Source organism: Malassezia sympodialis, genomic scaffold (assembly GCF_000349305.1).
Source record: "Malassezia sympodialis ATCC 42132 genomic scaffold, msy_sf_8, whole genome shotgun sequence".
Classification (NCBI taxonomy): Eukaryota; Fungi; Basidiomycota; class Malasseziomycetes; order Malasseziales; family Malasseziaceae; genus Malassezia; species Malassezia sympodialis.
This window is the reverse complement of record NW_017387806.1, coordinates 220,986-239,519: the sequence shown is the minus strand read 5'-3', so window position 1 is coordinate 239,519 and position 18,534 is coordinate 220,986. Positions and strand designations below refer to the sequence as shown.

The 18,534-nt window shown below is 54.1% G+C and overlaps 6 protein-coding genes across 6 annotated transcripts; 3 read left to right on the top strand and 3 right to left on the bottom strand.

The window, feature by feature from the left end:
- Positions 1-1,121: 1,121 nt before the first annotated feature.
- EXG1.5 (Exo-B-1,3-glucanase (GH 5 family)-like protein) lies at positions 1,122-2,541 on the bottom strand (the record flags this gene model as incomplete). Its single annotated transcript, XM_018883617.1, has 2 exons — positions 1,122-1,168; positions 1,194-2,541. The coding sequence occupies 2 exons, from the start codon at positions 2,539-2,541 to the stop codon at positions 1,122-1,124; spliced, it is 1,395 nt and encodes a 464-aa protein (XP_018740359.1).
- A 4,766-nt stretch (positions 2,542-7,307) lies between these two features.
- MSY001_1796 (uncharacterized protein) lies at positions 7,308-9,086 on the bottom strand (the record flags this gene model as incomplete). The annotated part of the gene is made up of 1 exon (XM_018883616.1): positions 7,308-9,086. One exon carries the CDS (start codon positions 9,084-9,086, stop codon positions 7,308-7,310), a length of 1,779 nt encoding a protein of 592 aa, XP_018740358.1.
- A 1,610-nt stretch (positions 9,087-10,696) lies between these two features.
- On the top strand, positions 10,697-12,535 carry MSY001_1795 (putative phospholipase C; the record flags this gene model as incomplete). Its single annotated transcript, XM_018883615.1, has 1 exon — positions 10,697-12,535. The coding sequence occupies one exon, from the start codon at positions 10,697-10,699 to the stop codon at positions 12,533-12,535; it is 1,839 nt and encodes a 612-aa protein (XP_018740357.1).
- A 2,320-nt stretch (positions 12,536-14,855) lies between these two features.
- On the top strand, positions 14,856-16,301 carry MSY001_1794 (uncharacterized protein; the record flags this gene model as incomplete). The annotated part of the gene is made up of 1 exon (XM_018883614.1): positions 14,856-16,301. The coding sequence occupies one exon, from the start codon at positions 14,856-14,858 to the stop codon at positions 16,299-16,301; it is 1,446 nt and encodes a 481-aa protein (XP_018740356.1).
- Positions 16,302-16,365: 64 nt separating this feature from the next.
- MSY001_1793 (uncharacterized protein) lies at positions 16,366-17,007 on the top strand (the record flags this gene model as incomplete). The annotated part of the gene is made up of 1 exon (XM_018883613.1): positions 16,366-17,007. One exon carries the CDS (start codon positions 16,366-16,368, stop codon positions 17,005-17,007), a length of 642 nt encoding a protein of 213 aa, XP_018740355.1.
- A 41-nt stretch (positions 17,008-17,048) lies between these two features.
- Positions 17,049-18,422, bottom strand: MSY001_1792 (uncharacterized protein; the record flags this gene model as incomplete). Its single annotated transcript, XM_018883612.1, has 1 exon — positions 17,049-18,422. The coding sequence occupies one exon, from the start codon at positions 18,420-18,422 to the stop codon at positions 17,049-17,051; it is 1,374 nt and encodes a 457-aa protein (XP_018740354.1).
- Between the last annotated feature and the right edge of the window lie 112 nt (positions 18,423-18,534).

The following is an 18,534-nucleotide window of genomic DNA, read 5'->3' as shown; positions in this document are numbered from 1 at the left end:
TGCACCCGACGGCGTAGGCCGTGTGTTGCTGGAGCAGAGCGTCCCACTAGGCCGACGGTGGCTCCAGGTGCTCCCCTACTTTGGCCGGCTGTCCTTGCAGGATTACGACGTGAGCGTAGGTCTGCAACTTCGGACCATGTGCCCACCGCACGCGGCAGGGTGTCGAGCCTGCGCGGTAATCGGCGCCCGGCTGAGCCACGGCGAACACTGCGAGGACCGGGGGTACCGTGGAGAAACACTGCGACACGATGGCATTCGAGATGTGTTGTACGAGCATGTGCGGCGGAATGCGCATGTCGAGGTGGAGAGAGAGGCACGGATCGTGGCGGACCGGCAAGAGCGGAGTGATCTGCTAGTGCGAGGTCTGCACGCANAAGATGCGATGGACCCTTTGGCCTGGGTATTTACCGGGTACCTGGGTTGACTGCACGCGGCTGGCTCAGCCGAGGACCCTGACAGGTGCCTGCTGTTGCCTCATTGGTAATAGAGGCCTCCACTGAGTGGCCCAAGCGCGGATTTCTCCCATCTACATTCACCACTCGTACTATAGCTGCTATATCGTCTCGTAGCCAAGGAATCAGACCCCCTTCCCCTACCGGAAATGAAAGAAAGTGTTTATCAAGACTTTCTTTCTCACGATCCAACGATACTTCACTGTGCTTGACCATGGTAGATCCTTCATATGCTACCAAGGGGAGGTGAAGATCTAACAAATATTCAAAGCAGATATTTAAACCAGATACTCATTACAGTCACTAAAAGCTGTGATTTGCTTCGTTACGCTCGCCCAAATTTCCACCTCTAGTTTACATTACTTATATGACTATTAGAGAAACCCTCTTTTCATATCTACCACAGGGTATCTGTAGGCCGATGCCGTCGATGAACGATATTCGAAAATAGCAACGAGCCCTCCTGCGCTGCGCATCGATTTTTACCCGAGCGTGAATAGGAATAGACCTTACACTCAACATAAGAAACCCCATTCAGGAAACCCTGGTTGTAGTGCTCAAAATCAATTCCCCCATTCTGTGCAGCTGAGCGTCGGCTCCACATTATCCGGATATATTCATCCTTAAAGCCTAGTCGAGATATCGGGGATGTTGTAGCCAGCTTCTTGGCTATATGAAAGCCATCCTTAAAGCCTTGCGCCTTGTCATTATTACCACTTAAGGAAGGGAAGACAGCCCCACTCATGGGAGGAATAAGGGTAGGCAAATGGGAGAGAACCATGTTCGACTCTGACAAAGTCAGGTCATAACCTCCGTATGTGCTGATGTACTTTCCGTACATTTGGTCAAAGCACCAGCCTCCCCAAAATTTGCAGTTTTCATACTTATAGGACCAAAAGTACATCGCGGATGAAACGTTGCGATATGAGTCCGTCTGAGTCTGGCAAAATTCTCTCCTCTGTTGTACATGTTGCGCAGAATTGCCACTCATTGATCCTGCGTCCAGTGCGCATGACCATTCTCCGATGACCAGGCGGCCTTTGAGGGAGTTTTGAAGATTCATGAGCCTGTCATGATCAGAACCCCGGACCTTTTCCAGGATTTCAGACACTGGCGCGTTCCTATTCACGAACGTGTAATACTGGTGCTTGTCATAGGCCGTATACGAGGGCTTGTTCTCCGAATCGGCAATATTATGGGGAACGGCCGGGTCACTGTAGTAGATCGGCAGGTTTGCAACATGACCCCCGATGTCATGAATCGCTTTGGCCGTGGTCTTGAACCACCAACCCAGCCCAGACTCATTCCAAGGCTCGTTCAAGAGCTCAATGCCGACGAGGTTCGTGACATCTTTCAGGTCATTAGCAATCCAGACTAGTGCTTCCTTTGTGCGCCTTCGATTTTCAGGTTGGGAAAATTCAACAGAAAAACGATTGAAGCCGCTGTTCTCCTGCCCGTTCTGCGAGCCATATGCGCCATGCATATCTAAGAGTACACCAATGTTGTGGTCACCAGCCACCTTGATTGCACGTCGCACGTACTTCCAGCTATTTTTGTATACTTCCGACCACGCTTCGAAAGGAGTTCCCTGGGTGAACTGTGCGCCAGGCAAGTTCCAGTACCCAATGGGAATGCGGACCGAGTTCACGTTGTATTGGTTCCGCATCTTCTTAAAGTCTTCCTCAGTAATCCACGTGTCCCAGTGTTTCTCAAGAAGCGCACGCGCACTTCGGATACCCTGCGACGTGTTGCCGTAGCCGCGCAGGATTGCAAGTTCGCCCTTCTCGCCATCCAGTGTGCAATTAAAGAGCGAAGGAGCAATCCACTTTTCATTCACAAACCATGATCCCAAATTGACGCCAGCCTGGAAGCGGTAGCGCATTGCTTCCGCCTTTTCACGATCGTATGGAGGGAACCATACGTCCAGCCATGAACTAGGCCAATGGTCGGGAAGAACGGGGCAATTGTTGCCGACCGTGTTGGCACGGACGCTCAGAGAAGGGGCCCTTGATTCGTCCTGCGAGACATGCGAAGCCTTAGCAATGGCAATTAACAACAGCAAGAATCCCACAACCCTGGCAACCCCCATAAGGATATACGATCGCAACTGTGCAGGACCCTTAATCCATATATATATGGTCGCTCGAAATTTAATATTTCCCCGCTGCTTCTAGGAACGTGCCCTTGCTGCTTGGTGCTTTGGAATGTCTACCTTGTGGCGTGACAAATTCAGCTTCTAATGCTATTGGTCCCCCCCGTCGTTTACGTAGGTTTAATGTGGGGAGCAACATCATTTGTGGAGTTTATGCATAACTATGTATATTATGTTTACGCGCGGTTCTAAAAACGGAGGCTTACGTACTGTTGGTTGGTACCTTGCAAGTGGAACTTGTAGACCGGCGGCTTACAGTAGAGTGGTGATTATGAGGGTCATAGGCAGACCGGATGAAATCGACTCAATGTCTTCGGAGATTCTCAAATTATAGATTTCCCTTGTCTTTTCCAGAAATAATTATATGTCTTTCCCCAAGTTCGTGTTTATTGTTATTCAGCTTTCCAACCATGTAGGAGCGTTTCCTCAGCGAAACACCGTACAAATAGAACGTAAGCGTCACAGGAAGCAAAAGTATTGCCATTCCACCCAGTAGACTACATCCTCCTTGCACAGTGAGTTTTTTAAACATTTGCCTTGAGAACAAAGGAAATGCGCCACCCATTAGGGATCTGAATAGTCCATTACTAGCATATGCCGATGCTGTATATAAGGGATACACCTCACCAATGTATCCCAAAAACCCTTGAAATAATAAGAATACGGCACACTGAAAAATACCATATGCCGATAAAGGTACATAAGGAGGTACTTTTGGAAATGAAGTCCATCCAAACTAATGATCAGCTTTGCGTCCACCTACCCAAAATAAAGATACAGGGAAGAGAATACCACCGACAAAGCAGACATGCATCCTGTACTCAGGCTTCCAATTTCCGGAACGGAACCGAGGAAGTACAAAATTTTGGTTGTAGAGACAGTATAGCACGAGAGCCACAGCACACACAATCCAACCTGTGATAAAGGCACTGCTTGACTGTCCGATAGAAAACTCATGCTTCTCCTGGAATGTCTCGAGGTTAAAACAATCTTGCATACCAAAGGAAAAGCCTCAAAGCTGAGTCAGTGGCTATGACACACGCACAAACAAAATGTAATACCATACACGTACGCAATGTATAAGTCGCTAAAAAATAACACTGGCTCTGTGAATGTCATTCGTATTGGTCGACAAAGGGTGTTGTAGACAAGCTGCCGAAGCGTTCCCTCCTCATCCCTCTTTTCTCCTTGGGAGCGGATGTAATGTTTCCCCGTCATTCTCCGAAGTTGTTTTGCTCGGCGACTCAAAATCGCATCGGCGCTTGTTTCTGGCAGAAGAAAAAAGATAAAAATCCATGTAAGTGCTGTACCCATAAGAAGGGGCCAGACTACCCAAGGCCAACCCCTTTCTTGCACGGCAAATCCAGAGAGCAGGGGACCCATGCCTGGCCCTGCACAAGCTGCGTACGACCAAAAGGCAATACCATTCATTAAACCACCATTTAAATTCCAAATGTCCGCCATTGTAGCCCCACCTGTAGCAAGAACAGGACTCCCAAGAAATCCAGCAATGAACCGCAGGACCAAAAAACCTGCAGCTTCATGACATAGGACTGTAGGTACTTGCATAATCACAAAGAGTCCAATGCTGATCACGTACGGCCAATTTCGCCCGATGCGAGCAACTTCTGTGAGAGGGGATAGTAGCATAGGTCCTATACCATATCCCCATACGAAAAGTGATAGGCTTAGTGCTGCCACAGGTTGCGAGAAGTTAAATTTTTCTTGGAGATCTTCCATACCTGGTACCACAATACTGCTGCCCAGATAGACAAAGATCGTCATTACCATCACCAGAAAAGTTACAAAACACTTGTATACAAATGACCAGTTTTTTGGATTATCCTCATCGCCTTCCCCGTCCCAGTCGACGACTTCTCTGTCATTCCACGCTACATCAAAGTCATTCGATTCTGTCTTTTCTTGACAAATGACAGAGCTGAGAAGCTCTCGGATCCAAGAGATAATATCTCCAGAGGTAGTATACACGGTCATGGTTATTTTACTTGCGTTTCTTTTGCTACTATCCCATATAAGAGTGCACGACCTTAGGCCTCACTCACGCGCTTACCGTCGGATTTTCCGCGGACATACCATAATAATTCTTAAGTCAATGCTAGCAAATTTGGATGGATAAAATCCATGACATTGAAGTTTTTATATGCAAAGTAGGACGATGATTTTGGAAAATAGGGCTATTACATCGTGCTGAATGACCAGATGATCATATTACGTGGGCGAACGGCCCAGGTCTCAAGGATGGAGGACAGTAAATGAAGGTTGCGTTTAGTCATCAACAATTGTTTATTCGATTCAGCGGACACAAAATTGACGGTCAATGATGGGCGTACGTTGAGGACATTGTTAACTCGATGCCCCAATCCAGAAGAAAGAGAAAATTGGGGAAGGAGCGTGGTTATGAATTCTGTGATGTATCTAATGGCTCATACACAAGTGATGTGTCCTCTAGGAAGAAAGCTACATCGTCCCGGGCGATCAATTGTGAGCCCTGCCGCAAGAGGAAACTGAAATGTAACCGGGTACGACCATGCAGTTCGTGCGTGAGTCGACACGAAGAAGACCAATGTACATGGGAGGAAGGTACAAGGCCACTGTCTTCGAGTCTGCAATTAGACTCCGCGGACGTGCTGGAGCGGATCGAAGCGCTCGAGTCATCTATACAGTCTTTGAACTCCATTTTGCGAGAAACAGCTCAGTGCACATCATCTAACGAACAAAACCGTACATCTCTATCTGAAAGAGCTGGTGGCGTGAATTTGGAAAAACTGCGGAACATCCACGACGAGAAACAGACGGTATCGCTGTCATTCCATACCTCTGACATTCACAGGACCAGAGAACTTCTGCTTATGATTCATGCATTATTACCTTCTGTGCAGGTAATGAAAGATTTGGTTAACACGTTCTTAGCCAATGTGGACTGCCTGGACGACGTTGTGGGCTCATGTTTGGCGCATTACCATCTTTATCATGTCATTCGATTCAAAGATATGCTATCAGAGCACACAGACACAATATTCCGCTATGATCAAGAACAACTCCATCAATGCATGTACTCATGCTCTTTATGTCTAATCATGTTTGCATCCGCCTCGGCTTATTCCCACAGCCTCATCCGACACGTAAATAAAAAATCTCATCTTCTTGACTACATCCATATATCTTTGAATGGACTTGCTAGTCTTAACATCTACCAAGCACCTGATCCAACATTTGTTCTTATTGCAGCCTTACTCTTGACGAATTTTATGTACGCTCTCCGGCCGTTGACAGCGGCCGAATTATTATTCCAGGCTATGAATGTCTCCGCTCTGCTCGGCCTTAACCAAGAGCCGCCCGAGCAGATGGAGTATGACAAGGCAAAGAGACATGTAAGGTGGTTCGCTCTTTTATGTGCCAGCGATTGGGATCTTATGAGTGTCATGGAGAGACATCCGATTATTAACGTGGATAAGGAACGCTTTCCTTCTATTTTTGGAACAGATCAAAATCGTTGCCGCTATCTTCCTAAATCGATTCTGTGTCGTCTACTTTGTGCACGACTATCTTTTCGTACCACTACTCTATCACGTTCTTTGAACAGGACAAAAAGTAACACCGAAGAACTGCATCAAGATATCCTAGATGCCATGGCAATATTCCAGGGTGTTCTCAATGCATCTACCCCAGACAATGAAAATTCTCCCCATATTGTCAGGTCCAAGTTCGGCATTGCCTTCTTACATTACCTCCTCATCCACCTTCATGCACCATATTACGTTCGCGGCTGGGACAACGATGAGTTTTCCTTGTCCAAAAATACTTGCTTTGAAAGCGCCCTATTCCTACTACATCTTTTCAGAGATATCTTTCAATGTTCATTGTCCATCAAAGACGATGACAAGAGCGAAGGATCGCTTTCTCGAATGGCTAACCATTTTCAGTTTGCCTCCCGATGGTGTTGTGTGGCTGCACTACTGCTGGTGACGCATTTGTCCATGGCACATGAGCGAGAGTTTCCAAAGCCTGCGGATCCGAATCAAAAGTTTATTGTGGAAGATCTATGTACATTGAGCAAAATTTTGCATTTCCTTTCTCCCGTATCTGTGTCAGCCCGGGAAGGTTACACCGCCCTACTGCGAGCCTCTATGCATGTTATGAAAACTACGAATTCTTTATTGCAAACAGACGGTGAGAATGGGATATTGCTCTGGGCAAAAAGATTAAATGATCCTCAAACGGAAATGCAAGATTCCAGTTCCTCCGAGCCAATATCTCTATTAACGAATGTCATGACAGGAAAATCCAGTCTCTCGTCTCTTATGGCGGACCCAAAGTCGTCACAGCACCAAGAAAATAACGCTAATCATTATCCAATTTTGAGCGTAGGGCCCCACTCTGGTCAGGACGGGGGTACATCCAATGAAGTCACGCTTTGGGATCACTTTGGCGCCTCAGTTGCTAGTGATGACGTTTCAACTCCTCTTCCTGGATATCTTTGGGACACTTTTCAAGAGGATTGGGATCCTATGGGGCAGTTGCCCCTGAACGACTATGACTTGGACAAATTCATCAGTAGCTTATTGCCCCCAGTCGATCCTTAAGGATAGGATGGTCTACTATCCGTAGCTTCGTAACAAGGCCACAAGTCGAAGTGGGTCAATCATTATTATGCTATGAAAGTACTGTTGCAAAATGATGCATTAATGTTGCTTTTCCACATCTCTCTGTTCAGCACCCACCTCCTCCGGCGGCTCGGGCGGGCCTGGCTGATGCTTTTCCTCGTTGAGGGCTTGGGCGAACTTGGAGCGACCTCTAATGGCCTCACCATGATAGTAGAATACGAAAATAGGAACAATCACAAGGATCGAAATGAAGCCCAATAGCGTACTAGCCCATTCGTACGAGTTTGACTTGCCCATACCCTCGTACATGGGCACAGCGAACATCGCTGAAATACCGGCGAGCAGATCACGCGCCAGCGCATTACCACCTGTCGCAGAAGCCGAGTACATGCCATATGACTCCACCATATAATCAATGGTAGCCATGTAAATGGCGTAGTTAGCAATAGCAATGAGAAAGGCAAAGACAAGGGGTGCAATCCAATGGACTTGGGGGGGTCCAAGCGATGTCCATGCAAAACCGAACAGACCAATAATCTCCAACGGTGCCAAGAACAATAGCCACCACAGGCGGGCTTCAGGCGTAATCTTTTCAGGTGCCGCACGACGCATATGGCGCTGATGCATGATTGTAGGGAAGAACGAGAAGAATGAGACAATGTACCCAATGTTGATCGACAAGAACATAAGCCCAATCTTTAGGTGATTAGTACCGAACCACTGTGCGAATACGAGGTCAAACGACATCTCGAAGATGAAAATCAGAGCATCCGAGAATCCACTAAGCAGCGACAGAAACAGCACAATCGGCTCCGTCACGAACATGTAGAAGGGGCGCATCCAGTAAATGCCGATCTCTTTTATGCTGAATCGGTTCGGACGCAGCTCGTTGGGGCCGTAGTACTGCGTTTGACCTGCCTTGCGAAGACGCTTGGCCTCCCGATCCAGCAAGACTGTATTCAACGTCTCCGGAACGACCAGCGCATGCACCAGCTGTGTCGCACCACCAAAAATGAGCATCAGCCAGAACATCCAGTACAAGGGGTTGTATGGCATCACCTGTTGCACGATACCACCAATGAACGGACCAATCGATGTACCAATAACTGAAGACAACACCACAAAAGCAATGGCATATTGGTGGTCGTCCGAGTCGTACAAGTCAGCCACCACACCCAACGTCACACTACCACCGGCAGTGCTAAGACCGCCGAAAAACCGTGCAGCAAGCAAATTCTCATAGTTCGGGGCAAAGACGGCCCACAGCTGGAAAATGTTAACCAGGAACATAGAGGCCTGAAGAATCGGCCATCGTCCCAGCTCCTCACTCCAAGGGGCCCAGAGCTCGGAACCAAACGCATAGGCAACCAGGTAGATCATCTGACTCGCACGCGCTGCTTGTTCACTCACACCTTCGAAACGAGGATCGTCGGGAATCATAGACGTGGCGTTCGGATAGATGGAGGTATTAAAGTTCATGCTAATCTGCACCATAGCAATAACAGAGAGAATCATCCACTTCTTCCAGGACGGAAAGCTAAACGCTGTTTTATCGAAGGCCAGCTCCCGCGTAAGCTCAACCTGCCCTTCCTTGACCACCGGCTTGATACGCAATTCCACGTTGTTGGGCTTGCCGTACTTGTAATGGGCCAATTTACGTTGCAGACCCGACGTCACTTTCTGGTGCTCATTTCGCTCGCCCGAAAACAGAATTACTTCCGGCGTTCCGGGTCGATTGATGTCGCGTTCCGGCACCACCGTTTCATACTTTTGCGATGGCTCCGGAGAGAATGACTTGGGGTCCGGAATTCCATAATCAGGATTCGAGGTGGCCTCTTGCGCACCACTCTCAGCCATTATAGAGAAAGAGGATAACTGTCGAAGGCTGCACCGCGAGCCGCTGTGTATTATTCTGACATAATATATACGATATTATAAAAGTGCGTGGTATCTCACAACCGAATGAAGTGAAGCTGAATTGTAGCGCTGTGATTGGCCAAGTGAGCCTATATCTGGTCTCCGCCTTTGTATACCTCGTGGCATCATCCAGATTGTACCAATCAGAAATCACGAATCTATCCTCCGCTTACGTGCACTCGATGGTTCACATAGCCACGTGATGGATCTCACGTGTGTCGCGGATTTTGCTCAGATTGGGTGAATGTCGCGTGTGAGCAGAGATGGACCCTGTTGCTTCCTCCGTGTCTCATGGTGACGACGGGTTCAAGAAAGCCTACTTCCCATGTGTCGAATTGGGACTTTGATTCCAATGCTTCTTACATGAGGGATAATATGCACACAGGTCCGGAAAACACTGCCAACGAGTGTTTGGCACTTTCGGAACGTCGCGATCGGTCCAGCCAAATTCTTGACGCTTCAAATATCGAGAGTCTTCATGCTCGCTTTCGGGATCTGGAGGATCAGTACAATCGTGCATTTGGCGGTGAATTTCAGCCAGGACTTTACCCGCGGAAAGATCGCAAGCGGCCCAACCCAGCGCCTCTGGGCCTCTGTGGTATGGCCATGTGCAACTTCATTCTCGCTCTCATCAATCTTGGCACGAAAGGGCTGTCTAGCAACGCAATTATGATATCAGTTGGGCTCATATATGGTGGTCTCATTCAAATTCTCGCAGGGATGTGGGAAATGGCGATAGGAAACACGTTTGGAGCGACAACGCTGACCTCCTATGGTGCCTATTGGGTCACCTACGCTATCATTCTGACGCCGGGCGGCTTTCAAATCCAGGACACCCTTGTCAAGACGGAAGGGATGGCCGGTTATATGAACACACTCGGCCTCTACGAGCTTGGATGGTTTATCTTTACCACGATCATGGCTTTCATGACCGCTAAATCAACTGTCGCCTTCTTATCATTGTTCGTTGCCCTGGACTTGACGTATCTCTTTTCGGGCCTGGCGCTTCTATTCAATGATGGCTCGAATGCGAGTGTGACCCTTACACGCCTTGATGGTGCGTTTGGCATTACCACCGCCTTCATCGCTTGGTACAATGCTTATTCGGGCATTGCAGACGACACCAACTCTTTCTTCACTACACCTGTCCTTCACTTCCCGTGGTCTGCGGAAGCTCCGTTGATATCTAGGTCGCGCAGATCCTCAGCACCCCAAGTATAACCTGCGTCCCATAGCCACTTCTCCCCCGATGTATGTAAGCCTCGCAATTATGTACAGCCGTCGTAGATGACAAATGCCCTCAAAATTTGGCCAGGTTCGCGTCGCAAATTATAACCCACCCATATGATTGGTGCACGTGCGAATCCGACCTCGTCCACCATTTCGCTCATGCAGCCCTAAGTAACGGGCACAATTGCGTCCGTCGGGCCCCCCGACCCACACAACCCACCACCGACATGCGTGTGTCTCAGGCGTTGGTTCTGGCTGCGGCGGCCGCTGTACCCGCTCTGGCCGATGATCTCTCGAACATCAAGCACATTGTCCTGTTCATGCAGGAGAACCGTGCGTTTGACCACTACTTTGGTACCATGGCTGGTGTGCGTGGTTTCCAGGACCCCAACGTGCGCGTGTCGAACAACACCGGCAAGTCGGTTTTCCACCAGCCGGTGAACTCGTCGATGGCGACAGTCAGTGGTGGACCTACGAACGACTACTCTCCTCCGGAGAACGTCACGGAGCTGCTGCCCTGGTACCTGGGTTACCAGGGTAAGGACTGGCCTGAGCGTGCGCAGTGCATGCTGGCTGGCTCAAACTCTTGGCAGCAGAACCACGCCGCATGGAACGACGGCAACATTGATCGCTGGGCGCTGAACAACACGCCGTACAGCATTGGCTACTTCAAGCGTTCGGATGTCCCTGTCCACTTCTCGCTTGCGGAGAACTTTGTGGTGGGCGACTCGTACTTTGAGGGCCAGATTGCCTCGACGGACCCCAACCGTGTGACTTGGTTCTCGACTAGCATCAACGCGAACGGTAGCTCGGTTGGCGGCAACACGGACCTGGGTGGTACGGTGCTGGAAAACAACCGTGACCCTTACTGCTTGAAGGGCGAGGACGGGGCCAAGTACTCGTGCCGTCCCCTCTATTGGAAGACTGTGCCTGAGTACCTGAGCGAAGCCAACATTGACTGGAAGGTCTGGCAGAACTACGACAACTTTGGCGACAACACTCTTGTTGAATGGCGCCAGTACCAGGTGGCCGCGAAGAACAAGACCGACCTTGCTCGTCGCGCTCTTTCTTACAGCGGTCTCGATGCCTTCTACGAGGCTGCGAAGAACGGCACGCTCCCGGAGGTTTCGTACATTGTCGGTCCCGAGTACCTGTCGGAGCACCCGCCGTACACGCCTCAGGACGGTGCGTGGCTGCAGCGCAAGGTGGCAGAGGCTGTCATGACTGGTAAGAACTGGAACCAGACTGCCCTGATTGTCTCGTACGATGAGACGGGTGGCTGGGCCGACCACGTTATGGCCCCCCATGCGCCGAAGGGCACCCCGGGCGAATGGCTCAACGACCCCTTTGACGCGAACGGTACGCTGCGCCCGACCGGTCCCGGTTTCCGCCTGCCTTTCTACATCATCTCGCCGTACACGCGCGATGGTGGTGTGTTCACGGAGGTGTCATCGCACGAGAGCCAGACGCTGTTCCTGGAGAAGTGGGCCGAGGCAATTGGCAAGCCGTTCCACGTGAAGGAGATGAACAAGTGGCGTCGTGAGCACCTGAGTGATCTGGTGAGGGCGTTTGACTTCAGCAAGAAGAACCCGAGCGTGCCTAATGTGCCTGAGGTGCCGACGGCGAAGAAGGACCCGATCACCGACACGTACAACGGTGCTTGGCAGTGCCTGCTCAAGTTTAAGGGCGATGTGCAGCCCAAGGTGCCTTACGGCAAGCAGGATGTGCACAAGACACTTGAGACAGAGAAGGGTGTGAAGATGGTCCGTGGCAACCTGACTGAGGGCCGCTACCTCAGCTTCAGCTCGTCGGGCCGCCGTCTCTCGCACTCAGGCGATAAGCTACAGACAGCCAAGGACGAGGGTGACTACTCCCAGAAGCAGCTGTTTGTCATCCACTGGCAGGGCACTGAGCCGAAGGACAACCGCTACTTGATTTCGACGGCCGGTAACTCGACGCAGTACCTGACTTCGTCGCTGCACTTCACCTCGAAGAAGAGCCATGCCGCGTCGTTCTCGCTGACCGATAAGGGCAACGGTCAGGGTCACGCGATCCAGGAGCTCAGCTCGCACAAGTATGTGCAGCTGTCCTCGCAGGGCAACGTCTCGCTTTCGAGCAAGGACGATGCGCACATCAGCGTGGTGAGTGTCTCTCTATAGAAGGTAGTTTTGGTTCATTTGTACACTGGACCGCGGACGAGCCGCGGACATGCTTTGCTAAGCGTGACCCGCGTTGCTTGCGTCTGGACCGGCGTAGGAGTGTCTGGGAACGTAGCGTCAAATACGCGCCGCAAAGGAAGCTCGTCTTGTGGCACATCAGGCCACGCTCTTTCCCATTGAGGCCCAGAACCCGCGTCCAATGGCGTAGAACGCACTTGTGTACTCGTTTCTGTGGCCTCTGAAATGCGGTACATTGCGCTCGTTGGCTTTATCGATGTCGTGAGCGGGTCGTCCTGGGCCGGCGCAGCCGACGTGAGCGGCGGGCTGTAAAAATGTGCTGGCGGGCCCTGCATAGTATCGTGCAGCACAACCTGTGTCATGGGCTGGGGCGCGGAGATCGACATGACACTCGCCTTATCTTGGCTTGACAGGCGTTTCGATCGGCGCTGATGCCTGATGGAGAGCACCTTCCAAGTTACATACGATGCAAAACCCACGAAAATGGCAGCAACGATTGCGCCGACGACACCGCCTACTATGCCCTTGGAATGGGCTTCATCATGGGGCCTCGTGACACACACATTGGACGGGCAGATATGACAGTCGTTGGGATACAGTTGCTGGCACTGCTGGTGAGCCGTGCACGGGGGACAGGGTGGTATATTATCGCAAGGGACACAAACTACGTCGTCTCTCGGTGTCAGGATCATGAAGCTCGACAACGGCCACAGCCCTCAAAATGGGGTGGGCAGCCATTTGTGTCATGGAGACATAGGGGCCCCAGCGCCTGTGGAGGTTGTTCGCCCTCTTGGCATGTCCCCTGACTCGTGTGTAGCTGCTGGCTCACTGTAGCATCACAATCCATGCCAAGGTAATAGTGCCTGCGGATGTGGATATCCGGGGCACAGTAACCATCAAGACCGGTACAGTTCTGCATCCCCGCGTCAAGCTCGACGGGTCTCTAGCACCCCTTGTCCTGGGCGAAAATTGCATTGTGGAAGAGGGTGTACAGCTGACGAGTGGCCCTGGCGGCCTACAAGTAGGCGACGGCAATTGGATCCGTGTAGGATGCCGCGTAGCCAGCGAGGTTGTCGGCAACTGCAACGTATTCGAGGTCGGCTGTCATGTCCCAGCGCATGTGCGTGTGAGCAATTTTTGCGTCATCGGCGCGGGCTGCGATATGCAAAAATTTGAGCCGACGGAGCTGCCGGAGCGCACCGTCGTCTACGGTGCCGATGCAGCGCAGCGCACATGGAGTGGCGACGGTATTGGGCAGCAGCTCGCAACGCATGCAAAGCATTTGCACTATCTGCGCATGACCCTCCCTCAACACCACAAGCTGCGTGTTAATCGAACTTAGGGCCTATATCACAATACAAAAAAATCGTCCACCACACCCGAGCGGGCCAGGGTATCCACTTGACGCGCGAGGGCGTCCTGCGCAGGAGCACGACGCATCGAGGAAGCCGCGCGCGCGCGCGACCGGGGCACCGGGTGAGGTGCAGGGGCCGCGCGCCGAGGCCGCGTCGCCGCAAGCGTGGGATAGGCAGTCAGCAGATCCGAGGCGTCCACTGGCACAGGCAGGGGCACTGACACAGGCGTATGGCCCACTAGAGGTGCTGCAGCCAGCATGGACGCTGCCTGAGATGCGCGCGGTAGGCCATCAAGGGCCGGCGAGAAATCGTAGGGAAGGTCTGGAGTAAGCGGTAGTTCACGTACCACGCGCATGCACAGACGACGGCATAGCGCCCACTGGCGGGTACAGCTCTTCCTCCGATAGGGCAGGGGCGGGCACTTCGGTGTCGGCCTCATTGGGTGTAGGAGCGCCTGTCGTCTCTCCCAGATGCGCCTTGATTTGCCCTGCACGCCCGATATTATCGGCGGGCGTGACAAGGTGCATCGGTGGCGCCTGCCATGGGGTCTTGGACGGTGAAGCACCCCATGGGCCATCGCCTGCACCCCGCTTGGATGGCGACCGTGCGGCGGGAGACTGATTCGTCTTGTCTCCAAACGCGCTGCGGCCCGTGTACGACGAGCCGATCATAGGTTTTCCAACCCGATCCGCACGCTTAAACGGCGACGCAGCGCGGCTGCTGCCGGCGACCTTGGAAGGTGAGTGACCTTGTGCGCGACGCGTACTAGGCGTGCGCATAGGACTCAGAGCATCCAGATCATTTTCCTGGGTGAACGCGCGCGCGTGCAGCATAGAGGCAGCCGCGCGAGCGCAGCCGCCGCTGCGACGCGGGCGTATATCATCACGTGATACGCGTCGCCCCAAGGGGGGCAAGCCGCGGGCGCCTTGCGACGAACGAGCAGCAGGATGCCTGGCGTCTATGGCGGCGACGAGATTAATGCGATCGTCCTAGATCCAGGTGCATCGATGTACCGCGGTGGCTGGGCAGGCGAGGACCAGCCTCGCGCTATTCTTCCGTCGCACTACGGCTGGCGGCCCATGACGGCCGAAGAGCGTGCCGAGGCAGACAAGGCTGCGAGCAGCGCGGCTCCTGCCGCGGAGCCATCTCAGGATGGAGACGTGAGTATGGCGGAGGCGGGAGAGGATGGGCCGCCACCTGCTCCCAAAAAGGCACTGCCGCGCGGCGTGTCGTATGATCGCGGACAGGGCCGCACGCGCTTTATTGGTGACGCGGGTGTGTCATTCTGGCGTAGTGGCCTCGAGATCGATACGCCATTTGATGCGAATGGCATTGTGCAAGACTACGATACATTCGAGGAGCTCTCGCGCCATGCGCTGCAGGTGCTCTCCGCGGACCCTGCCGAGAACCCGCTGCTGCTCACCGAGCCGTCAACGAACCCGAAGGCGGTGCGCGCCAAGATGGCCGAGGTCGCGTTCGAGGGCCTCGGTGTGCCTGCATTTTACCTTGCGAACCGCACAGTGCTGAGCGCCTTTGCGTCGGGTCGGCCTACGGCGCTGGTCGTCGACGTCGGGGCGTCGCAAGTGTCGGCGATTCCTGTCGTCGATGGATTTGTGCTGCGCAAGGGCATCTGCACGCAGCCAAACGGCGGTGATGCCGTTTCGCGGGCGTTGCTGTGGGGCCTCACGCATGAGATGGGCGACAAGAACCGCAGCGGCTGGCTCGCCGACAGTCTTGTGCCGCAGTTCCTCGTGAAGAACAAGCAGCCTTGCGATCCCGGTGCGCCTGCTAATGCGACACTCCGTGAGGAGCGCTTAAAGGCGACTGCACCGTCGTTCCGCATGTACCAGACGATGGAGCTACTGAATGACATGAAGGAGGCCGTATGCCAGGTGCTCGAGGCACCCTGGGACGAGGCGCAGGCTGCCGCGCGGCCGACCAAGATGTACGAGTTCCCCGATGGCTCCAACGATGCGTACGGTACGCTGCGCTTCAAGGCACCCGAGGCTGTGCTCACGCCCGGGCTCTACGCGGATGTGCCAAATGTGCTGCCCAGACGCGACGACCCATACCAGTCGCTGACCGACCTTATTCTGCAGGCCACCAAGGCCGTTGACGTCGACTCGCGTCCCGCCATGTTCGGCAACATTGTGTGCGTGGGCGGCGGCACGCTTCTGCCCGGCTTTATGGACCGCTTGAGCTATGACCTAAGCACCGCTGCGCCGAGCCAGCGTATTCGTATCCATTCGCCCGGTAACTACACTGAGCGACGCCACTCCACGTGGCTGGGTGGCAGCATCCTGGCGAGCCTCGGTACTTTCCACCAGCTGTGGATCAGCCGGCAAGAGTACGAGGAGCATGGCAGTGCGATTGTGCATGTACGGTGCAAGTAGAGTCGTAGCTCATATTTCCCCGATTCCATCGCTTCGCGCGCCGCGCGACGCTGACACACTCGCCATGGCAGACGCCGGCAAGAAAATGAGCCGCCAGCAGCGGCGGCAGATGAGCAAGCAGGCGCGCGAGCAGGAGCGTCTCGATTCGATCCGTGCGGAGGTGGAGCGGGAGAACCTCGAGAACCCGCCCGTGGACCAGGGCGCCGTGGAAAGCGAGGCCATGCAGCGCCTCTGCCACGAGCTCCATGTGGAACTGCACGAAATCACACCGGATGGACACTGTCTGTACAATGCCATTGCCGACCAGATGAACATGAGATACCCTGCGCCGGAGCTGTACACGTATGCCAATCTGCGCAAGGCGGCAGCCAACTATATGCGGCAGCACGCGGACGAATTTATGCCGTTTATCTCTGACTACGACGAGCAGGCCGCTGGCGTGCCTGGGGAGAGCGGCAGCGGCTCTGCTGCTGATCCCAGGAGCAAGTACCTTGCATACTGCGACGCCATGGAGACAACCGCCGCGTGGGGCGGCCAGCCTGAGATCCTTGCGCTGTCCAAGGTCCTGTACACGCCCATTCACATCGTGCAGGCCGGCATGCCTGTGGTCAAGATTGGCGACGACGAGTTCCGCGAGCGCGCGCCCCTGCTCATCTCCTACCACATCAAAATGTATGGTCTCGGAGAGGTATGTACGCGGTTCTAACCACAGCACTACAACTCGCTACGCCCATCGAATATACAGACTCAGTAGTCACCGAGCAGACGCCTCTCTGCACTGGACCGCCGCACCGCACTTGAGAGAGCACGCCCGCCCGTCGTCGGCGTTGGCGCGGTCGAGGGTGTGCGCCGCGCTCCCAAGCCAAACAAGGTGTCGTCCTCGATCGAGCGACTGTGGCCCGTCGACGGCGGCGGCGCCACGGGCTCGTCGTCCTCGTCGTCCTCGTCCGCCAGCATCGCATCGAGCGTGCTGGCCTTGGTGGCAGGGGACGGCGCGAGCTCCGGTGGCCACCCTTCGCCCTCGTCCAGCAGCTTCCCGGCGCGGCTGTGCATCGTCCCGTCGCTGCGCCCAGCATCGGCCGGTGGGGGGTATACTTTCGTGATCGTCGGCGGCGTAGGCAGCGAGTCGCGACGCTGGAGTGTCGAGGTGCGGCGCTTGGTCAATGGCGTCTCAACGACACTTTTACGGCGTGCAGAGCTGGGAGGTGGGCGCAGCGATACCTCACCTGCCGATGCATCGGTGTCCTCCGCGCCGACCGAGCGCAGCAGGTCATCAACGACGCGCCGCGCCGCCTCGCGCGCCGGCGTCTTCAGGTACGTGCTGGGCGGTACACTGAACTGCATCGTGACGGGCGGCGACATGCCATCTGGCAGAGCCAGCGACGTGTCGTCGTCGTCGTCATCTGTGGCGCCAGCCGCCCGCTCTGCACGCAGGGGCGTCCGACGCAAGTCGGCAATGCCATTCCACATGCGCACCGTGTCGCCGGTCGCAAACGGATTGGCTGGGACGCCGTCCTGGCCAGGCACCACACTCACGCGCGGGCGTGCTGACAGGCGGCGCCGTGCCTTGAGGGGGCTCGATGAGCGCGGCACATCACTCACCGCCATGGACGGATCATTCGCCACTGAGAGGTCCGCGGCCGGTAGGACCTGCGAATGCGTCGTGTCTTCTGCGCGACTCGCTTCCACATCGCGTCGGAGGCGCTCAAATGGCGTATCAAGTGATGAGCCTTGGCTGTGCGGTACATAGCGACTCGTGCTCAGCCGCGGCGGCGAGAGCATCTCGTCGCTATCGCGTGTCATGTGCTCGGCACCGCTGTGCACCGCCGAGTTCCCCTGCTCGGGCTCATACATCGAGGTCGTATCATCCAGCTCCGCCAGTGGCTGCTGCGTCAAAGACACTTGGGCGGACGCCTCAAAAAACTGCTTCCAGAAACGCGCGGCCTGCCAGGTCTGAGAGCACGAGGCTTCGTAGTCGCGCATCGCCGGCAAGATGCGCGCCGTCACGACCTGGTGTGCGCGTGCAAAATTCTCGTCAATCTCCTGCAGCGTTAGCGTAATGGCCTGGTCGAGCTGCATGAGCTGCTCGCCAGCCGCCATGGCATCCAGCGGCCCACTCATGAGCGAGGCGTGAGCGACGCGCGCGTCGCGGGCCGCGCGTCATCAACGCTGACACATCATGACACATCCTCTTGAAACCAACAGAGGCTGTGCCTGCGCAGGGGCCGCTGGC